The 24,048-nt window shown below is 43.5% G+C and overlaps 1 protein-coding gene across 1 annotated transcript in view; it reads right to left on the minus strand.

Moving 5' to 3' along the window:
- The window catches only part of sema3fb (sema domain, immunoglobulin domain (Ig), short basic domain, secreted, (semaphorin) 3Fb), a 59,379-nt gene that overhangs the window by 7,078 nt on the left and 28,253 nt on the right, over positions 1–24,048 (minus strand). Inside the window, exons 3-12 of the mRNA XM_053446025.1 lie at positions 15,576–15,736; positions 15,155–15,217; positions 14,692–14,811; positions 11,538–11,631; positions 9,352–9,471; positions 8,685–8,824; positions 7,408–7,522; positions 1,314–1,383; positions 1,072–1,216; positions 613–835 (exon numbers count right to left, since the gene is read on the minus strand). Of these exons, the coding sequence (XP_053302000.1) occupies positions 613–835; positions 1,072–1,216; positions 1,314–1,383; positions 7,408–7,522; positions 8,685–8,824; positions 9,352–9,471; positions 11,538–11,631; positions 14,692–14,811; positions 15,155–15,217; positions 15,576–15,736 (1,251 nt within the window). The remainder of the gene's footprint in view (positions 1–612; positions 836–1,071; positions 1,217–1,313; positions 1,384–7,407; positions 7,523–8,684; positions 8,825–9,351; positions 9,472–11,537; positions 11,632–14,691; positions 14,812–15,154; positions 15,218–15,575; positions 15,737–24,048) is intronic.

A 24,048-nucleotide genomic window follows, 5' to 3' on the forward strand; every position in this document is an offset into this window, starting at 1 on the left:
TACACACATGAACAAAGAGATCAGTAAAGTGGCGTTGCATGCAACTACTTAGGGCTGCATTACTGTGCTGTGGCTGCTTCTGTCATCCTTGGGTCTTATTAAAGGTCTGAGGCATGCAGACGGCCACATAATCTCCCTTACGTCAGTGGACAAAATGAAGGTAATGGATGAACTAGCTGTAACCTCCTCCTCCTCCTCCTCCACATCTTACTACTTCTTCTTCTTACTGATCCGCCCCTGCCCTCCAGGTACAAATCTCCTGTTGTTTACTTCATGGGAACAGTGCAAGGTACAAACCCTTTGATCGGTAACACTCAAGCACAAAAGGAAAAGAATGCTTTTCTCCAAATGATAGATGATTGCATGGGAGACAAGCCCTCCATTTACATGGGATTTATTTCCATAGGGGGGGATTTTTTCCCTTCATTATTCAACTTCCCGCTGACACTGTCATTCACCATTCTCACCCGGATCAAAAGGGTTCACGGGTTCCTTCTTCAGACTCACTTCATGGACACGATAGTCACTTTGAAATAACCCTAAAACGGCTGTGGTGACAAAAACTCTGTGTTCTATTAAATTTGATTCTATAAAGTTTAGAATAACACTCACCAGTTCCGAGGAAGAGCACTTCATAGTTGCCATCCGCAGCCGCCACCTGGTCCACAGTGATGGTGGTGAATTCATAATCCACATTGGTCCGAACCACTAGGGGGCGCTTGTGTATTGGGTACACGGCATTGTACATGGCCGGGTGATTCCTCATGAAGTTAATCACTTCATCTGGATAGTCCTTAGTAGACTTCATGTTGGGAGTGAAGGTACCGCCAGGGCACTGAGGGAAAAACCAAAGCACATACATTCGGAGTATTCAAAAATCCATGAAATAAATAGATAGCATCATATAGAAAAGTATATCCAAGAGCTTGTCTTGTAGTTATAGTTTCATTTTGGTTATGTATGGTGCCAGGTGGTTTCTATTTGTCCAAGAGGAATCACAGTTATGCCTGAAATCACCAGGTTGCCTGTGGGATTTCCATGCGTGTGGGGTCAGTGTGAGGTGAGGCTCACCGTGCCAGGGCGAGGGTAGGGGATCTTCCCAGTGTAGGCCACCCATTGGTAATTGGGACCCTCCTTGTGGGCGAAGGGTCCGTTGAAGACCATGCGAATGTCGGCCATTGAGTAGACACAAACCGCTGAGCCTTTAAAGACGGAACTGTGAAGTCCAAGAAAAAGTATCTCAAGTTAGACAAACAGCGTATTATTGTTGCTGGAAATATACAAGAATACAGAATCTGTAATAGTCCACTAACCCAGAGACAGAGAAGACTCCATATATCACAGGATTCTTTGTGTCCTGTGTCGGCTGTATGTAAACATCTCCTGTCGAGGGAAACAGAGAAATCACGTCAGTCTAAAGAGTGACTGAAGGACACATCAAGTTCTACAGCACAAGCGCTCTTCTTTACTAATATTTACACAGCTTTCAGTAAATCCAACCACTCTTAGCTAGATAGACCTTTAGGCTACACGTTCCTGGAAGGCTGAACCTTCATCTTTGTTGAAAACACATGGTAGCCATTACTGGATTTCTATAGTGAGGCTCTTGAGTTGTGTCTTAAAGCTTCTGACAGTCACTGAAATCCATAACTGCAACCAAAGAATAAAGTTCAGGGATTCATGTAAGACACAAACTTTAACATGACTGCAAAAGTATAGTGCTTTGAGCAAATGTCAGAATCCTAGCATGCTCATGGTGACAATACTGACGAGGAACAGAATGATGGAAGGATGTGTTCGGTGAGGGCTTTATTTACAAGATAACCAATTAAAAGACTATTTCACCTAACCATCCCAAATGCTGCAGTTCAATCGAAGCATTTGACAAAGAGCTAGCAGTGCTTTGAATTCAATCACGGGTCATAGGTATCACCAGGACATAATGTGTGGAGAAGCTAAAAGTCAGCTTCTGAAATGCCAGTGTTGTGACACGCTTCAGCACACAGCGGTGATGCATTGGATGACCAGTAACACACAGGCTCAGTACACAGGTTTCTGTTATAAAATTATTGAAACATTATGCATAATAGGCTGAGATTACGGTAAAACTTATTTTGCCCCCTCTCTCTCTCTCTCTCTCTCTCAAATACACATGCACACACATATTCCTTTGCTCCTTTCTAAGTGAGGACACTAATAGGCATAATGCATTCCTCAGCTCTATACAAGAACCTAAACTCAATTCTAATTCTATACCTAAAGGCAAGTCTTAACTCACGGTCCTCACTTTCACAAAGCCTAAAACTAGTCCTAACCTAAAAAGGCTTCTAAGGTCTAAGCTCAGAATGGTCCTCACTAATATATGAATAGGCACACACACACACACACACACACAAACACTGAAGTGTGAAGGTCCTCTTATTCTGTCAATACAACTGGTTGTTACTAACTTGCAATATTAAACCACAAAGTAACCAAAATCTAACACACAACATTTATAATGCATTTGGTGTGTTTGTGTTTGAGAGAGAGAAAGAGAGAGAGAGAAAAGAGAGAGAGAGAGAGAGAGAGAGAGAGAGAGAGAGAGAGAGAGAGATGGTTGTTAATTATTAATGCAAAAGCTGAACAGAAAAAGCATGAAAAATCATCTTCATATTCCTATGATACTTTTTGAGAACCCTGGCCCCTCTCCTGGTATCAACACCGCCTGGTTACAGTCTAGACTGCAGCAGTGTGTGATTACTGAACCACCTGAGACCTCTCCTGAAGAGACAGAAAATGTGACCATGATGTGCAGGGATTCTCCTCCTCCTGCGTCCATAGTTCATGTCTTCCACTGGAAGGAAAAGGAAATGTCTCTTTTGCCCCGAGGGAGAATACTGCATCATATACTCTTCAGCCAATTCTGGAGCTCTGTAAATCACGGACGCTCACATACTCTGTCCTGCAGGGCTCGGACATTGGACACGGCTTGATTTAAATCGCCCTTTTGTTGTTACTGAAGGAAAGGTCCAGAGCAACAAATAAAGAGGAGCTAAACACATGACGGGTGATAACTCTCTTTCCTGTTCGGTACCTGACCTAAATACTACTCCCAGGAGGCATGTTCACTACCTACAATAGGACATGGGCCTTCGAGGGAAACTGAGAATGTTCTCTCCAACCTACTTTTGCAGGGAAAATTACCATGGAGTAATGACACAATCGGAAACGTGCAGAAGCGAGAGATGTACAGAAAGAAAGTAACATTGTGACTATTAATGCAAAGAAAGTGCAGGAACAGAAGATGAAGTGATCAGATGGAAAAAAAGAGGGTCAACTTTATGCTGTCAAAGTCCCACATATGTGAAATAAGTAGTCAGGACAATATGCAGATGGTCTGATACATGAAGGGTTTGAGTTTTGTCATTGAATCTGAGCTGCTGGTTTTGGTCTTGTCCAGGGACTATCCACAACTGCAAGCTTATTCCTGTAGAATAAATAAAGCTAAAGGGTATCTAGCACATTGTCCATACTCCAACTCAGCAACCAGCTTCCCCAAAGTCACACCCACATACACCCTCACATGCACCATCGTGCGATCTTCCACAGCTGCCACAGCCGGAGAAATGGAACGGTCATGGATTAGCGTGGAAGCAGCACAATGGTCTGTCATGGGTGTCACACAACAGGCGATCCCTAACATGACATACAGCTGCTGTGCTGCAGAAATGAGCCATACGCACGCAACAACACGCAAGTGCATGCTAATGCAGACAAGATAGTGCTCAGGCCGAGATTAGAGCTGTCATGAACGGAGCTCACAGTCACTAAAACATATGATCATGAAAACAAGAGAGGAAAACAAGGCTACATGATTTGCAATAAAAGCTGTCCTGACAGGGCAGTGACAGCTCCAGGGGATCTAGCGTGTAACAGCTGGGAAAGGATCCAGATTCCACAACTGTCTTCCTTATGTTTTCATGGCAATAAATCCCATTTCCTCAAAAGAAAATTCAATTTCTGTTTGATCGACCTTTGGGTTTGTGCTGTCTGTTTGTCTTTGCGTCTCTCCCCCTTTCTAGACATGACCTGTTTTTCTCTCTCTGACTTTTCATCCCTCCAGCCATTGGGACTTGTTTTAAAGCACAGCCTCATTTAAAATGCAGTAGTGTCTTCTATTATGACTGGGGTCATAATAATTATTATTATTATAATTATCACAATGTGTCATTTAGGTACAAGGTGAAGTACAGAGTCAGTAAGTTTGTGATACTCCTCAGGTCTCAGACGTGCTTTACCATAAAGTATTTTTATATAACACCATTACAACAGGAATACAGTTGCTCTGGACATTTCAAAAAATTTCTAAAAAATTAGGGGTAAGAGACGTCCTAAACTGTTGACTTTATGTAAGCGGCACAGTAAGGTCCAGACTGGTTTGAAACACTGGTTGGCACTTTGAGCCATATTCAAGCCATAAATTTACGGGTGATATTAAAATAACATTCCCATACAGCGGTTTGGGGCAATTTGGATTTCAGTATGTTGCCCAAGGACACTTCAGCATGTGTCAGGGGTCGAACCACCAACCCTCTGGTTAGGTGCAAACAGCACGAAACTCTCTGTCCAGTGGTAAAACAAATCCTACCTCTACCATCACTTCTACAGCTCTTGAATCAACAGGATGTGTCTTGATTGTTTAATCCCTCCATGAAACGTATAAAACACACAACTTGTGGTTTTTCCAGGAGGTTATGTGAGGGAATATTTGTTAGTGAGGCTCAGCCACTTCCTCCGCCGCTGGCCAGGAAAACATTGTTGTTTTTATGTTTTTCAGTTTTTGTACAGATTAAACAAACAAGACATGGAAGGTTAATTAAAGAGCTTTGGAGGTGCTGGAAGGTGGATTTCATTACTTTTGGACGGAGCCACAGAGCCAAGCTTTTTCCAGGGTTTTCAGACGTTTTAGCTAAAAGCTCCTGCTGTAGCTTAATGTCAAACACACAGATACAAGTTTTTGTATCAATCTCCTCATCTAGCTCTCAGCAAAAAAAAAAGGCGAAATATGATCGTTTCCCTAAATGTCAAACTAATCATTTAACGGACTAAATTTTTATGTGCAGTAGTTAAAGCCCCATTTCCCCTTGTAAGATCCTAAAACCTCAAGTTTCGTGTGTAAAGACAAACCTTTCAGTGAGCGGCTTTATAAACATTCAAACTAGACAGTAAATGTGAAGCATTAGCATGAAACTCGATCATATTCAATTTACTGTCCCCTCTAGGAGTCCTTGGCAGGAACGACTGCTCTGCAAACTGGCATGTGCACGTCTTTGCTTCTCTTTGGACATGTCTACGCTGACATGCCCGTCCTTGTTCATTCACTAGTTTGTTCCACCTCACATTTACAGCCTTATTCAGGCAACGTCCTGAAAATCATCCTCTGTGCCAGCAGATGACGACTCTCCGACCCGCTAACAGAGCCACGCCACTGCACGCCTGTGTCAACACTGTTCATACCGGCACAGACAGAAGCCTCATGTCGGGGCGATGCAAGCTTGTTCCCCCTCTGAACCGCTCTATCGCCATTCAGGTGAAGAGGCTCCACACGCGAAAAAGGACGCAGAAAATCTGAGAGCACGTCACTCGTATGTCAAACAAACCAAAAACAGCTTTTACAACTGCAGGCAGGTTGAGTTCAAAGCAAGAGGTCTGTCCGCAAGGTAAAGAGACAAATAACAACTATCACAGGATTCAACAGACACAGCACTTTTCATTCTTGAGATTAGTTGAAGAGCGATAGCTGCACGCATCAGTCTCTTATCACTCTGTGGCTCTATTTTAAACCAGGAAGACTAAAAGAGATTCCTCCTCCGACACACACACACACACACACACACGGTCACAGACATTCCTGCTGGGTGATCTGATCTGTCCCCATCAGATCGCCTCCTTACACACACACACAAACACACACAAACACATCTTGAAAGAAAATGACAACTATCCAGCGGTAGGGGTGTGTGTGTGTGTTTTTAATGCGTGTGTGGGTATGTCATTCACATTACAGTATTGCTGTATTGGCCATATGATTGGAGTGGGCTCCAATAAGGGCCAAAGACACGTTAGTCTGTGTGTGTATGTGTATGTGTATGTGTATGTGTGTGTGTGTGTGTGTGTGTGTTTCACTCTTGGCAGGTCCTGTAGTAATAACAACAGAGCCTGCAGTAGACTGTACTCTGCTTAATATTTCAGATGTAATTACACATGACAGGAAACTAAAAAAGAATATGTCTGTGATAAATCCAGCCATGTCACTTTTATTCTTCTCTTTGCTATTTGATACCTTCTGTCAAAAAGATTAACTACTTAAAGACAGATTTAGTTTCTTTAAAAAAAAAACAGTGTGTAACAAAAGTGTTTGAGCTGAATTACAGATAATAATACTAGAACTTCTGGGAAAAAGATTCCTTTTTTCAAATATCTATTTAATTACCCCATTTACACTGATTGTCAAAGTGTATTGCGTTACAAATAGATCTCTTTGCATTAGGAGCTGAACACATTATCAACCCTTCCATTAAGTTTATACGTATGCGTTTTTTTGGTTTGTTAGCAGAATAATGAAAACTATTAAACTGAAGTGTTGTGAAGGGGTGGGGCATGGCCCGAGGAAGAGCTCATTCAATTCTGGAGTGGATCCGAACCTGGGTGCAGTTGCAGGATTTTTTTTCCCTTTAACATTAAACATTTATCATTTTTGTGGATTTCTCAAAGATTCATGGGCTTTGAGTAAAAAAAATCTGACATGTTTAGGGAACTGATATTTATGAGTGTTCCATGGATCTATGAGTGTTGGAGCAGATCCAAATAAATTTCAGGATCTGGGGAATTTCACGTGGCTCATAATGGGAAATTATGCCTTGGCAGAGAGAGACATTTTAGTTTGAATATTTGTGGAAAGATAAAAAATTTCCTATAGCTAATGAATATGCACCCATGTATTCCATTAGCAAAAATACCAATAATTGATGTTTATCCTCATCATAAATGACAATAAATGTGTATTATGGACTGATAGTCAGATAAAACAAGAAAATTGGAAAACAGTATATTGGACTTTGCAGTGGCAGTTTTGTTTTCCCATCTCTGAATTTGTATGAATGAAATCATTAATCATGAAACAATAAAATGACGAGCAGATTGAAATGACAGCATTGTAAGTTGCAGTCCAATATGTGGTTCATGTAATCTGGCAGCAGAACGGTGACGATGACTTTGGCTGAACTGACCACCTACAAGCACATCACTGTACTGGCAGCGTGTTTGATTGACAAGGACGTCTATACAACGCTCCCCGCCCACACTGGCTAATGTACATTCAGAGAAAACCACAGCAAGATCTGTTAAAGGCGTGTTTGTACTCACGCAGCTCGTCGAAGTGCGTCTCCATGCCGTCGGCGCCGGGCACGGAGCAGATGAGCCTGGCCTTCAGGAAGGTGCTCCACTTGTTGACCAGGCAGCAGTGGCCCCCGTCATCGTTCTGTATTGGAGAAGAGCAGAATAGAAAAATTACAGTTTCTCCATCAATCACTCACACTCACATCCTACTGTGTCCTCCTACTGAAAACAGACCCAGGTGGAGCCACCCACACACACACAAACACACACACACACACTACACAGTACATGTTGGAAGCAAAAAGCAGGGACGGGGGGATGGGATGGTAAACACTGTCTCCTCCTATTTAGACACTTCCATCTGCGCTGGACCGAAGCCAGAATCCATCCCAGTAAAAAAAGAGTTGAGACCAGTATGAGCTTCCAAAACCGCCATCTTCAGGAAAAGGAGGTCTCGGATAAAAAAAGATCCATAATTTTCTGTTACACTATAAATGGGAGGTCGGGCACTTTTGATGAATCCCCTTTGGGGAATCAAAATGTTTTGATACTTTCCAGTGTAATTTAAGTAAACGGCTGAGTGTGTTTCAGGCGGCGTGCAGGGTGCAGAGGCCGGCAGTAAAAAGGGTCCAGATGTGTGGCGGAGTAGGAAAGACAGGGCCAGGGTCTCCAGAGGCCGGGGCAGAGCCCGCTGAGAGGGGGATGAGTGTTTGTGTGCCGGGTCAGCGCCTGACCCCCCCTCGAATAAATACATCGGCGAACAGCTGAGGCGATGAGCACACACAGCTACATTTTCTCACTCACGCCCGTACGCATATACCCCCTGTAATGTTCATACATGCACGCAAACATTCACATACGCCTCATTCTGAGAACGAGGTCCCACAGTCCCTCTCAGACACTGGTTATCATTTGTTTTCATGGCACACAGGCTTTTGTGAAGAAGCTCTGGTTCAACTGAGAGGGGCCGAGAGTTTTCTTAAAGGCACTGAGTTTTTTCTCTTCTCTGTAAACTTAAAGCGTCACGTTTTAGCACTGCCGGAGAGAGGAGGTCAGGGGATCACGGGGTCAGAGCTCGGAGGGCAATCTCACAGACAGAGGGATGCATTGTAGACAGGAAGGTTAAAGACATGTGGATTCCAGCACGTCAGCGTTGGCCAAATACTCGTCCTGCGCCCGTAAACATTCAAACACAGTGGGTGACTCGCCTCGGGCCACTCCAGCCTGTTTTTCATATCCATGCAAGGTTTTCTTTTCATTATGTTTACACCCCAGCACAAACACACTCCTGACTGTGTACACACCAGGCAGATGCGTCCTATACGGGACTGGGTCACAGGACTCTGACCCATCTCGGAGGACTTTTCCCGGAAGAAGAAATACAGCTTGTCGTCATTTCTCTCCGCGCTGTCAGGGATGAGGTGTACGTGGATGAAAGTGGGGTCTGTGGGGAGAAGGGAGGGTGAGATGTTAAGGTGGAGGAAAGAAATGGGAAAACCTTAGATGGAAATCACTTATAAATGGTTAGCATTTCCATTTTTTGTTGAATGACTGGCAAACACAATAATCTTTCCATTTCAGCAATGGGTTTGGAACAAGATCCAAGCTCCGTGAACAATTTCTGATTCAATGAGGTTCACAGTTAAGTCATGCTTTGTTCACTGAGAGCTCTATAGCTTTGAGCACAGCCACATATGACTGAATATATTTAGAAAATGTTCCTCATTCAAGCACATTGTGTCATGCGAAAAATCGAATAGAAATTGCTAACAAATTGTCACATTTATTGTTTGCAAATGACTTATTAAAAAAAGCTTATGGGGCATTTCAGGCAGGAGTCAGATTTCAACTTCCCCAAGTGCCTCCCTGGCCCCACCCCTGAATCCGCCCCTGCTGTATGTTAAAAATTCAGTATGTAAAAATTGGATGAAATCCTTATGTATCATTTACAGGCGAAGGCATGAGTTTTACCATTCAACCATCTGGAGTTGTACTGATCTGTTCGCATCGCAGTCTTTGGCCCCAAAGTGCGGAAAATGGCAGAGTCTGTTCCCATAAAGTCAACATAGACCCCAGCATAGAGTTCACCATCTGAGAGAGTGAGAGAGCGAGAGAGAGAGAGAGAGAGAGCGAGAGAGAGAGAGAGAGAAAGTTTTTGATTACGACATTATTCCAGCATTTTGCAATTAAATTAACAAGGCGTTTGTTTCAAAATCTCTATTTATATATTGAATATCACAGGACTCTTCATTTCTCAATACAGCGGATCAGCATAAAAAAAAAAAGCATGGTCTGCACATTAGTATTAGTTTGGATATAAAATGGTTGGGATGATATTATTATCAACATCTACTTAAATTTCCTACAAAATTACTGACATGGAAGAGTTATTTGTTATCATCAGTAAAATTTACCAAGACACAAACTTGTGACTTCATAGCAATAAAATTAGGAGTTCAGAGTTTTTTATCAAAGCTTAAACATAATAATGCCAGTTTAAACAGAAGATAAATAAGTAGTGATTATACCCAGAATGGTTTTGTATATGAACATATACCACGCAAACATAAGGGAGACCAGGTAACTTTTAAGAAAAGTTCACATGCCAGCTACAATTTTAAGGAAATCAACAGAAATCGACAACTGCTTGTAAACCTACATAACCCCTATGTAAATTTGCTGGTTGATGTAATGCATGGATTCTAATAAGTTTATTCTAAGAAGCTTCTATCTTCCTTTTAATTACTCCTAACTTCCCTTGTTCTTTCCATAAAACATTGAGGAAATCATCACAGGACATGAAAAATAAACATAGTAAAACTTGTCAAAACTTCCTTTGCCAACTGTCACACTCACTTCATGAAGACATAAAATACGAGCACATCCATGTGTGGAGACTGACAAATGTACACAGCAGTCTTGTTAAGCCCCAGGAAGGCAAGGTGTTTGTCCTCCAGCTGCTGTCAGGGCCCCACTGAGAGCAGGTGTGGCTGTCAGAGCTCTTAAGGATGGAGTTAAGAGACAGCGGGAGGTAGCACAGAGGAAACAAAACACTCTGTCCTACCACCATTCTACTCAATGTCATGGTTCTTAGCCGTGCTCTACGAAGATTGATGACGTATCATTAAAATGTCTACGGATGACAGGATGTCTAATGCGCTGGAGAGCTGAGCAGCTAGTGGTCAGTGGTAAATCTATTGTTGTAGCACGGGGTTCTTAATCCTTATCAACACTAACAACAGTGTCCCCAGTATGATGTAGCCTGTTGGAGGTGGGAGGTAAATCCATCTTGGACGACAGCTTTGGTTCCATACTGGTCAGCTGGCACTGTGCTAATGTGGGAAAGCAGTGGCAGTGATTTACACCCGCTGTCTCGCCCCGCAGAGAGATCGCCTTTCACTGGTGGCAACTGTGAGTTCAGGACCTGACTAAGTGACCTTGGTCAAAGGGAACAGAGGACGCTCCCTTCAGTTGTTATTCTACTGAATCATGACGTATAGTTACTGAATGAAAATAGAGATAACGCCTTTGACAAATTGAGTTAAATATAATAATGATAATAACTTGGATTAATATTGCACCTAAAGCCAGTTAACAGAGTAGTCAATTATTTTTTTTTAATAAAACCATGTGTTTCAGACAGAAGCTGAAAAGAAGAGCAGCAGCAATGGACAGAATGAGGAAAGTGATGTGTTTTCTGGTTGAATCATAATCCTGAATATGAACATAATATATAATGGCTAATTTATTCAGGTTTTTCTATATATCTTTTCCTATATTATTCCTTCTGCTATTTTCCCCATATAAGCACTAAATGTTTTTGTTACACTTTCAAAGTAGCATTAGAGGATTCAAATATAACAAAAAAATATTGTGCCCATTGCCACCTAAACAAGGTAAAATTCCTGAGGATTAAATGATTAGGCTAATTAGAATAAGTAGCTCAATGTATCCAATAGGCTTAGAATGAAAAAGTAAACTAGGTTTGAACTTTCTGGACCAAAAATATGAAATGTGACTAGAGAAAAAGTCACATAAAGAAACAGTAGACTAAAAAGATGCATATGGGATGAGGCTGCTCTGAGGACCTCAAATGAGCTGGGCTGGATTGAAGCCATGCCCGTCTCCTCACGTGGCCAAACTCAGATGGTACTCACTGATCAAAGCTGACGCGCTGTTGAGCTTCGGGTCGTAGGAGCACTTTCCCTTCCCGGATTCCACTCTTCCCGGCTCCAACTGAAAGATTTCTTCCTGTAATGGAAAAATCATATGGAGATAGAAATAAATTTGGCGCTCTTCATCTTGTCATGGTGATTCCCTTGTGTAGGCTAAATGAGGCAGCGTATGGGCTCCCTCTGTCTCCAGTGGGACCCATACGGCCTGATGGGGGATGAAGCATTAGAATAATGAGGGTGCGTTCATACAGAAAAATACATGGGGGAAAAAGCGAGGAATTTCTAATCCATCTCCATGCCACTCTGCCGAGGAAAACAATGTGTCATGGGCTGCTTCTCTCGGCATAATAAGCTGCATGCCAAATATCTCTCAGCTTCTTGGTGCCTATGGCTGTGCAGGCTCACTGCTGACACCTGTAATCCAGCACAGTGAAAACAAGCCCGGGATGGAGGCTGGATGACTGATGCTCACCGCTTGTGGCAACCCCGCACGCGGGCACTGATAGGTGATTGGCAGGAATTTGTGTACGAGGGACAGGGAGAATGAATCAGTGGCGTGCGATGACATGTCCTGTAGCTCCGCCTCACAGACCAGAGCATGTTCGACCGCCTATTCTCACTCCCAGCCGGGACAGAGATGGAGTCTTCTCTGTCATTGTCCATCAGCACTAAAGCACAAGAGAGCTCACGGCACGGTGCCAAACTCACTTCATAGGATCATACACGCAACCCTGTGCAATTCCCTACTCATCTTTGATTAAAATCACCACTTGTGAAAATAAGAAGGTGCCGGCAGCTCACTCGCAGCCATGCCAGATGTTGACATGTAAAGAAACGGTCCCAAACATTTAAGTGTACCAGAGGGAATCTGCCCCCTGCACATGTTTTTACAACCCTGCTGTAAAATACGACCCCGTCAGAAAAGTTGCAACATATTTTAAGACATGAGAAAAAAAAACATCGCAACTTTCTCAAAGTGTCCCACTTCATCTAAAGCCCTCACGTTCTTTGAAAGTCCCGTGCTGTGTTTCAAAGTGCTTGGAGTGCTCAAACAGTGGAGACATGTTCAAGTATGTGGCTCTTTTAATTTTTTTTCTGCACAGCTAGTTGGCTACAGATGGCTGGTGTTTGCTCTGGGCAAACAGAGCCTGCTGTGGGAGTGGGTCGGATGCTGACTAGTCTCGCTGCCTCTGTGGGAGAGACTGCACCACATTCTTACAGAAGGTGGAGGGCTCGGTGGGGTGAAGGACTGATGGGTGGGACATCCTGCATTGTCTCAGATAAGCGGAATGAATGTTTCAGCCATCTGTTCATCATCTCCATTGAAATATTTGCAAGATAAAAATTCAATATGCCGTGCATTGAACAGGGGTGAAAGCCTGCTTAATTAAATGTGAGCCTAGCAAAAGTCAACAGAAATTTGCAAAGCCATTTCCATTCGATAACCCAGCTCTCATGCAAAATTTGGCATTTAGCACAATGCAAAGCACGAGGAGGACAATGGTGGATAAGAAAGCATGCTCGGATGGTGAGGCTTACACAAAGAAGATATGAGTGAAACGTGAGAGAGAATGACATGACTTTTCATGCATTTGCACAAATGACACAAAACTTGAAAGACTGTGCTCGGACTGGAAAGGATGCATGCTGAATGAGAAAAACAAATGATGGCCAAGCTAAAGATGATGTTGAGATGTTGAATGTGCTCAGACACAAAGAGAAGGGAGCATGCTGCTGGTGACCACGAGCCCAGGCAGTATGCAGGGCTGCGGTGCAGACAGGCCCACATCGCACCTTGAGTCCGAGTGTCTCGTGCACCGCGCTGGGTTCGGCGGCGCGGCTAGCCCTTCCTCTGGCCTGGGCCATCTGTAGATACATGGACGTCTAAAACAGGAGACAGCAACACAAACTGGATGTTACGCCACTGATGAGGAAGGACCAGGGACCTTCCTGATGTCCTTGCGCACAGAATTTGTCCTGACTTCCAGACATGGTAAGAAATCACCCTCAAACAAATACTTTTGAAATTAATGTAATGCAAGAGCATAGGGAAAATGTAACTGTGTGTATGCAAGACTGTTCAGGGAGTGTGCATAGGTTTATTTGACCAGATGGTGGAAAAGGCAACAATAATAGTTCTCTATCCTGTGGTTAAGTCAATAAAGGCTCTCACAGTATGGCACATACATTCCCTTCAAAACTGCTGCTAAAGCAAAAGAGTATTACATTTTTACAAACGCTACAAGGCTCAGAACTAACCCTGTGGACAGACCAAGCATGGCTTAAATCAAATGACAACAACCCATCTATATGCTCAATTCATAACAACAAAAATGTGTGTGTCTGCATCTGTGAGTGTATCATCTAACATTTTGCAATGTTGTTAACTCCCCGGCTCGGCTCACGAAGGTGGTCACTGACGACTCAGACCTGTCCGTATGGTATGACGGAGAGAAAAACAGTCCTCTCATTAATGGACTAGAGCTGGAACATTCCACTGGCACCCCATAATGGGAGGTCCCACTTCCAATTAGCCCACGTCTCACATGGTAGAGGCTGGCTGGAGGCCTGGATGGATGCATGTCGGGGCAGATGGATAGGTGAGTGAATGGAAGCCCTTCGTTAGCGAGGGGTCATGTCGGATCTGAACGCACCGAGGGACACATGGAAGCCGCACTTGGTTGCTGCAAGTTCTCTGAACTGTTTTGTGATCCCCAGAGAGAGACTAGTGGGAAATTTACTTTACATTTATGCCCCTTTTTAAAAAGTCCCCAGGTCATGATTAGTGAGCAAGTGTGATATTTAAAGAAGAGCGAGGTGTTAAAGGGGAGTATGCAGAGGTAGGGATGCCTGGCATGGTTTAGGAAATTCAAGAGGTCCCATTAAAGGCTGAGACTAAACAGAGTAACTTTAACAGCTCATTGGGGATGGCAGCTGTGTGCTGGTGAAACTATGCTGGCTACAATGCCAGATGCAGAGACAAGGTACCATGAGGAGGCTTAATGATGGAGGGAAATCGCTGTAAAGGGAACATAATGTAAGGTGGATGGAGAGTAGGAACCTTGGTAAGGGCATTAAAGAAGAGATGCCCAGCTATGGAGATTAGAGGGAGCTGTTGAGAGTTCTTAATCCTAACCTGAGGTTTGCGCCCGCGGTTGACAAAGGTACAGACTGGATTGTAAGCTCCGGTCCCACAGATGTACAGCTGGGTGCGATTCCATGGCTCGATCAGACGGATGAAGTTTGCACACTCCTCCTAGAAACACAAGGATTGAGGGGAATTAAACCACAATAAACATCCAGTAGGTACTTTCATAGCCTTCCTTTACTGGTACAACTATCAGAGAATGGTGTTGTGCCCCCCGTCCTAGCCTGGCAGTGAGGAGGATGGGTGAGATTGACTGAGCATCTTTGCTTCAATCTATTTCTGTCTATTTGGCCAGACAGTTATTGGACCAAGTCTTTGAGCCACAGGTGAGCGACATTTTCACAAGTTCCTTGAATAAAAACCAACAGATATATTTGAATGCAATGCATTTTTAAAACCTCAGCTGAACAACTGTGCAAAAGATGTGTGTGGTGTCCACAAAAAGACTTACATTGGCGTCCCTCCCACTCACAAGGCACTCCATCCTCCTTCGTTCAGACACTGGCCAGTGGATCTGTGAGGGGGGGGGGAGAGAGAAAATGTCATCGTTAAGGTCCAACCTGTTACACATCACTGGCATTTATTAGAATAGGGGGCTAAAATTGCAAAAGGGATATCCACCCGGGGTAATATTAGTCCTGATAGGATTGTGATAACCCAATTACAGTGTTTTAATAACAAAAGAAATGTGCTCTCCAACAAAAACTAACGTGAGCTAGCCAAAATGGCGGCCACTGGGGCAATAGAGCAGAACGTTTAGCCCTGGGGCCAGCTGCTGTGAACGCTGAGGTAAGAGCTTCAGCTCAGTGGAACCGCCCATTTAGAGGCCAGAGTTTGAGCAAAGGGGAGGCAGAGAATGGGAATGGTCTTACAATATGTGGCTCCTTGTTGATGTCGTGGAGATCCAAGGACAGGATGTGGTCCTTGCTGCCGACGTACATGCGGTCGTGATCTTCATCCATACGCAGGATCCTGTAGTCAGTGGTGTTGAGGAGGTAGGCAAAGTGATGAGCGGTGCCTGTAGATCTCAGCTCTGTTTGGAGACAGAGACATGTCCATTAATGACAGCTGTGGACACATGCACATTTTCATCCACATATGCATGCACAACTGATACATTCCGACTGCCACTCCTGCATACCCCTGTGGAGTTATCTGATGGTTTTCCACCAACACTGTTGTAACTTAACACTGCACATTAGCGACAAGTGCTACTGAGTGTCTGTCACACTGTGTTGATGGTTTAATACCGCCCGAGTGGATCAGAAGATCTAGAAAGCCTCTCATCATCAGCTGTCTGTGAGTTCCAGGCAGGACAAAAAAACAGTATTTTGACGGCTAGATATTGTGTTTACTACAAATCCCTTCCATATACAAGGTAGGGCAAAGTTTAAGATGTATTTAAACAACTCCATTCCTATTTGGATACCACTTTTTGAAGGTCAGGGGAGTGTGTAGCTTCACTAACGCAATGCAGTCGACACGTTCCCTTATGTCGAGAGTAACCCAATCTTCCTCCAACTCTGTGTTGGAGTGTTTGTTTGATATGGTCTCCGTGGTTCAGCAACCAAGAACAGGGCAGAGAGGCCACTGCTAAGACAGCAAAGGCCCCATGCCACGCCATAGACTAACACACTCCCCCACTATCTATAGGGGAGAGGCATTGGAGGGTGGCATTCACATATTGTTGGACAAACATTGAGGTTTTACTAGAACAGCAGAAAAGTCCCTTTTAACAGATTGGCTTTATTCTACAACCGACAGAACACCGAAGAAACAAGGAATCTCACTTCGAGGTTAAAACAAGTTGCTTTCTGCTGATTTTGAAACCAAAAAGTGGGGGAGAGAAACCAGAGGATAAACTGTCAAATACAGTTAGCTTTGTTTGACTGTTTGCATATCATATATCAGAACAGGGGCGTGCCAGTGTAATTAAAGGAAGGAAGTGTGAAACGTAGTCAACGTGGGGTTTCTGACCTTTCAATCAACATCCCAGACTTTTAAAATGAAAGTTATTTCAAAATTGGGAAATGTTGGAACAGCTGAACAACAACTCACATCTCTTTCCAGCTTTATATGCACAGTCATCCTTGTGTTGGAACTTACTGAGAAACATTCCTGTGAGGTTGTTAGGTGGTTCTGAGGAGGAGATTACCAACACATGCAGAGCCATTCACATGTCCACCATTGGGCCCTAAAATAAACACCATCAAGAGACCTTTTAAACAGTCTCCCAATGGAATCTGATATTACCGGTCTTCCCAGCCAGACCTACATTTAACACCGGGGTTATGTCAATAACCAAAGATTAATAGCATTAGATTTGCCATATTTGTACAGTTTGATTTAATAACTGTGCCCACCAATGGAATGTTTACAGGTCGGCAGAGTGATTGACAGCTGTCAAAGGCCCGCGCAGTGGAGCTGCAACATGTGGCTGGACCCTGTGATTATTTGTGTTAGAGGCTGAGGTTGAATGATGAGTCCCAGTACACTCGAGCTGTGTTTATGCGCGTGGGTGGATAGAGTGAAACACACAGGACCGGATAACAACGAATTGTTCACACACACAAACATTCTGACGGCTATTCGAAGTCTTCCTTGAGGCAGGTTGTCAGCGAGTCCTCACTGTGTGTTTGTTGTCGGAGAGAAGCTGGATGGGACCGTCTGTCAGCTGAAGGGGGAATGTGAACAGTGCATAGCAACAGCACAGGCTGTACAGCTCCGCACATTAAGAAACAAACACATGTAATCTAATCCCACAATCTGCGGATAATACACTGGTTTGAATGTACTTCACTACTCTGCACTACAGTAAAAAAATGGCTTACTGTAATAATCTTTCCTCACATTGTAGCTACCTCATCTAATTGTAATGTAGCCGCACTCACAGAGTGCTTTGCCTCATACCCACATTTTGACCAAAAGTATCCTGAACTTTCAGGTCCAGGACGTTTTTTTCAGGATCTAAAAGGCTCTTGCCGTTGCCGATATTCACTTGTAATTTCCACCACAGTCTTAACACCAGGGGGATAAATCAAATAAGCCTGCTGACGTTTGAATGACCGACTGCGACAAAAAGGGACTTCACTCCAGTCCACCGGGTGAGAGGACTACACAACAATTAATCACGTGATATAAATCGAGCAACTCTATAGCATCAAATGGCATCTTCAGTGATTCAAACCCCAGCCCAAAGATTGCTGTACTTCCGTAGAGTACTACCCCCCCCGAATAGGGACTTTATGGGGGGGAGGTAAAAAGATTTCCCCTGAAACTTGATTTCCAGCAATGGTTCCAAGTTTCTGAGGAAATGTCCTGCAGTGAAAACACAGCCTATGACTGAATGAATCAGAGCAGAGTATCTTGGGTTTGGGTGAAGTAATGTTGCACAGGATTTACATGCCAAAGTCTAAACGCAACTGAGCCCTCGGATTCCATAGGTATGAAACAGCTGAAGCCTCTTCTCAAAGAGAGTAGGAGATCTGGTAAAAAGAATGTTAAGGCGTTCCAGCTACTAGACATCATACCCCACTCTGCCAGCCTCTCAGCTCAGTCCGAAAGTCAACCTTTGCTTCAGGCGGGGGCACATGGCTTGGTGCTCGTATGAAATGTTGGAGGAGGATGTATAATAGCAGCAGCATGAGCTGGGCTGCTACGCTGCTCTGGAGGTCAGGCTGCCTGTGGAAACAAGCCCAGCAGGGCCCTGGACTGACACTGGTGCCAGGCTAACACACTCAGTCACAATCAGCCTGGACTGACACTGAGAGAGACGGAGCTGGTCAAGAATGATTCTTAGGAGATTCTGTGGTATGTGTCGAGATAATAAAGATTAGTGTGTGTGATAAAGAGTTTGGTAGTTCCCCTGAAGAAGCAGAAGCTGGATTTGGCTTCACATATACCACATTTCAAGAGTTTTAAATGACAACAAACAATGGTTACTTAAATTTGGAAAGGATCCCTGATCTCTGCAGTCACATTTTATGGAGCTCAGACATATTCAGCTGTACAGTAAATCCACTGTTTTCCAGACACAACTGCTAACTCACTGTGGGAGATTACAATTTCAAACAGTAAACGCTCTGAGAGGCTGAGCTGCCGTGTTCTTTGTCAGCCACATTAGGGCATGACAGCATTTTCTGCACAAACAGACTTTTCCTGGAGATTTAGAGGCTGAGAGCCGTACACAAGTGTGTCTATTATAGCCAGATAAACTCTTAAAGAAGCCCATTACTGCGTGTATGGTTTAGGTTCACTCTGGGGGGTCTGCACGCACACAGCAGAGGCTTTGTTTCGGGGCCGCGACGCTTCCCCCCGGTGGAAAGGCAATGGCTCTATTAGAGGTGAAAGTAAGCCGAGGAGGGAACACGATCCTCGCACTCATGTCTCTACCTTTTACTCATTCACGTACTTTCTTATGCTTGCATGTCCGCACTTGTACGGAAAGAAGGGGGGGGGGGGTCATGTGTATTAGATCTCTCTCATTATTTTCTCATTTTCCTTCATGTCTTTTGTGTGCACGGCAGTCAACAGGAGTGGCAGCTCAAAACCTATACGTCCACTGATGAGGAGCGATCCATTTTCCTCAGTCTGCTGAACTCAGACAATCCTCTCCTCTCTCCCAGAATCAGGTGCTGCCAGCTGAACGACCCACTGCCTGATCCCACAACTCAACCTTCTGCTCTGGCATCAAAGAAAAGTTTGTGTCAGTGTTTGAGGGCTTGGCGCCGATTACGGCAAGTCCAAAGACATTAACGTTTGTGTCAGAGCCAATCGCTAAATGCTGCGTGCAAGAGGACCACGATTTTATTTAGAAAAACTCACCTTTGTACTTTTTCTTAAATACTTAAGAAAACTTGAATACTCTGAATAGTACTTTCACTGACAATAATGTTCAATTTTGAGTGTAATTTGCCACATTGAATAAGCCAACGGACTTTGTTTATAAAATAAAAATTGGATTAACTGTTGCTGATTAATTTGCTGTGCAGCTTATTGATAACTTATTGGTGAAATCCAGACACAAGCTAAACATATTGGGCTTTAAGTTCAACTGCATTGGAACTATCGATAAGGCCATATTTAATGATAAGGGTTATTGTTCAATAACGCATTAACCATATCTAAGCATTACATGCCCCTCTTATCATGGGCAGGAACTTTAACAGCTGCAGTTTATTCCATTTTATTTAATGTAAAAATACTAATTCATGGACCAAAAAACTAAATTATTGGAGGATGTGTGACGTTTGAAATGTTGATTCTCTGCACCAAATTTAATGCTCAGGGGTCGGGGATCTTTTCAGGATCTTTGACATACATGTACATACATGTATAGAAGCTTCCAGGGAAACTCTTAAAGCCTTTAAAAAGCCTTTAATCCTCACACACACACCGTACATAAAATGTCTCACACACAGCAGTCCTACCCATGGCGTCTTAACTGTTCATATCTTAAGTGGTAAATTGTTTTATCTCTCGGCCTGCATGCATAACTGCAAAACCTCAACTACAAATATGGTCTTTCCTTGAGAAATACTGATTGTCGGAGCAGTGAAGTCTTCCCTCTGGAACTGAACTGGGCCAACAGTAAGGAGCCAAATAGTGAACGGTACACAGATGGTTTATTTTATTTACTGCTCTTTGCATTTGTGTTGCTTTGTATTGGATTTGTTTCTTAAGACTGACACTGACTTCTCACTGTAGGAGGCTGGTTTGTCCTGCAGTGCACATAGGGACTTCATGCACTCTTGTTTGCAGAGTTTTTCGTGCTAAACCCTCACCTGGTCAGTGGCTGTTATGGTAGTTGTACTGGAAAATGCTGGATGCGGTCCACCATCGTGCAGGGGCTTCTACAGACCATTATGGATAAAAAAAAAATCTTGTATGCTTGCCTGGGTAAATGAGGTATAGAAACATAGAGCGGGGACATGCCTCACTGTCAGGCTGAGCCAGCCCACCTCCTCCTGAGAGAATACTTGGCTGCTGACGGTGATCTCCGGGGCTGCAGGCCTGCATGTTATTGCATATCTCTCCATCTTAAATTAATAGCCAACGGGCCGAGTTTACTTTGGAAATATGTTTGGACAGGAAAAGCTCACTGGCATGCGGCGCACTTTCAAGATCACGTCTCCAGAAATAAGAAAGCCCACTGGTTAATACTTTCTTATATGAAATGATTTCCCACCTTTCTGTGGCACAAGGGGAAGAGGAGACTTTATTTTATGTCTCATATTCAGCTGTTAATGCATCCTGCCGTGTGCTTCGGTAACATTAGAACTTCCTCTCATTAAGGAGCGATAACTGCATCCAGTGTGACTTAATAGTACGCAGCCCACCCCACATAACTTTCCTGGCAAATCCACAAGGAAATCTGGGCAAGTGATTGAATCACGGAAAACTCTAGACTGTGTGTTAAAATAAAAGCATCATAGAGAAAGAGAATTAAGAAGGAGTAAATACACATCCTGCCACTCGACAGTGCAGCACACACTCGCTACATGACACTGATATGGGTGTTCCAGCCAACTGCATATTTCTCTGGTTTCAAATTGGGTAAATTAAAAGTGCAGTCCCACTGCCAGTGACAGTGCAGAGCGTGTTGCTGCTCGAAACTTGCCCTGCTCCCTGCAGAGAACTACGGACGTGACTGAGGAGAATGGGAGGTGGTGATGAGGAGAAACAAAAGTTTGCGGTTTGTTGTTTTGACACTGAACAGGAAGGGAGCGATGAGCAATGTTGAGTGAAGTGTGTAGCAATCACCTCCTCACCTCACAGTTCACTGGTTTCTCCCTTGTGGAGCGTGTGGCTGATAATTAGAAACTGCAGCCACTGCATCGCACTGACCCTCAGTGTAAGGATCACTACCAGATCATTGTGTAGCATTAGAGCTCCAATTCACTTGCTATGGTCCTGTTCGTACTTGGCAATAACAAGTGGACAGCTCTAATTACAGATGTTCGGACACAGTGAGCTCTAATCACACACACCACAGTCGGAGGTGGTTTGGGACACATATGGCTACAACATTCTGTGAGTGTATCTGCAATTGTGTCCTGGACCACGTTGACAGACCAGCTATTCAACTGACGTCCTCTGTGTTAATGAAAGTATTTACATATGCCCGTTCTCAAAATGCATAACCTGACTTTATTCACAAAATTTGAGCATTTCAAACAACTTGGGTAATTTGATTCGTTCAGATCAATGAATAGATCCATGCTTCTTTTAATTTACAGCAGTGCATTGTGCCCCCCACCGATTAAAAACGACATTTCATTTAGCTTTTATCCAAAGCGACTTACAATAAGTGCATTCAACCCCGAGGGTACAGACCCAGAACAACAAGAATCAAGAAAGTACAGTTTCTTCAAAATAAAGCAAAACTACAAAGTGCTATAAGTAAGTGTCATTTAAGTGCTACTAAAAGTGTTAGTTTCAAAGACAAATGACATTAGTTTTTAATTGCATAAATAATTGGAAGTGAGATCCAATCACAAGTGGTCACGACGCATGTGGGTAAGCATTTTAATGACAGGAGTGCACCAGGGTTCTTAGGCAGAATTCAAACAGCCAAATTTTACATTATTTCTATGTTTTACGTCTGCTGTGTCCAGCTACTATTTCTCAAGAAATTCTCAAACCCCTCAATTGGAAGTTTGGAAAAGCCACTGACCCCATGTAAGTGAATGTTAACATTATGTGTGCTATCAGGCGTGTTAGTATGGGCAGAGGTTACTTCTGATACAGAGCTTAAACGCTCCTCTGGACTGATGTTGTTTAAACAAGATATTCGTGTCACGTAGCCTTAGAGTTGCTGATCAGATCACACAAGATGCATTTTAAAGCCAAGTATGAACAGGGCCTCGCACCTACTTGACAGTAAATTGGAAAACTTGATGCTGATAAGGGTTTGTTTCAGTCTTTTCAGGTAGTGCGAGAAAGTGACAGAAATACCCTGTTAGCCTCTGGCACATAACAAACGAGCTGCACTACCTGAGCAGTGTCCTGAGGCAGTTTCCAACCAGCCAGAAAGAGGTGTGTTAGTTCACGCACGGCAGAGTGGCAGCAGTGATAATTAGGGTGTTTAACAGGGGGCGGGAGAAGTGGCGTGCTCTCACACATCAAAGCTCTAGTTAAGAATCCCAGCCAAATATTTTCAATGCTGCCAATGCAGAGGTGGAGAACTCCCTTTAGAGACAGTCGAGCTCCTGTCCAGATAGACACACTTCATTTCAGCTGCAGTGATGGAGCTCTGCACAAAGTAGATTCACAGAATAGTCTTTGGGAGATTGTAAAGTTGCCTGGTTGGCAGTTGGGTCAACTTTTAACAAGGTGCACAAAGTAGCAGCAATGCTGTAGGTTTAACAGACTTAATCGACATGTCAAGAATCACTCTAAGACTTTCTCATTAATTTACTTATGTAAGACTCTTATGTAAGGTGTTGCTCTGGTTCTTTTGGGCACAGTTGTCACAGTTGTTTATTTTGAACCTGAGAATCTGGGTGAGATTGAGTACACAAACTATTCTGCTGTGTGATCTGTCAATCTGTCTTCCTTCCAATGTAATGCTGCGTCAGCAGAATTCTATTTCCTACTTATCTACTGCAAACATGCCACTCGTTGACAGCCAGAGAGTATGCTTGGCTTGTCTGTGGATGATGCTTCAGTCTGATCAGTAAGGAAAGTTACCTATTGACAGACAATAAACATTTTAAAGCAATTAGCCATTTAAGTAGCAACTTCAATGTTTAAATATTGACTTTCTGTGTGGTATTTAACTCTGGGGTGTAAAGTAATTTGCATCAACCCACAAAGTGTCCAGACAAAGGTGTTAAAAGTGCAAAAAGTACAAGTGTCTTCTTGTACACCAGCTAACATGACACTGCTTCTTCAAATGAGCTCTTTGAATACATTGTGTCTGTGAGAAAAGAGATTTTACTGAGTTTACTCAGTACGATTGGTGTTGGCTTATTTCCAGATGCCTGCATCTGAGAGCGGCAGTGGATCTGTCTCTTATCTTAATCTAGCACAGCTTTCTAACTGTGATTTCCTGTATCGGCAGGATAAGGAAGTGCCTAGAATAGGGGCAATCACTGAGCTGATGGAGATTAGAGAACGCTCTTCTGCATTTGGAGGTGTGTGACCGCTGGAAGGCTGAACTGGCACCTGCGCTGCTATCTTGTTAGCAGAGTCACTCACGGCCCACTGTGCCTTCCTTCACTCTCCTACATCAGTGTCTTTCAACACAACTTGTCTACATGTCAAACATTTACATGGGTTATTTGGGTTTGTGTGAGCTGCACGCTTCAGAGCCAGCAGAGAAGTGACACAGTTGTTGAAGAA

This window comes from Pleuronectes platessa, chromosome 2 (genome assembly GCF_947347685.1).
Source record: "Pleuronectes platessa chromosome 2, fPlePla1.1, whole genome shotgun sequence".
In the NCBI taxonomy this organism is placed as follows: Eukaryota; Metazoa; Chordata; class Actinopteri; order Pleuronectiformes; family Pleuronectidae; genus Pleuronectes; species Pleuronectes platessa.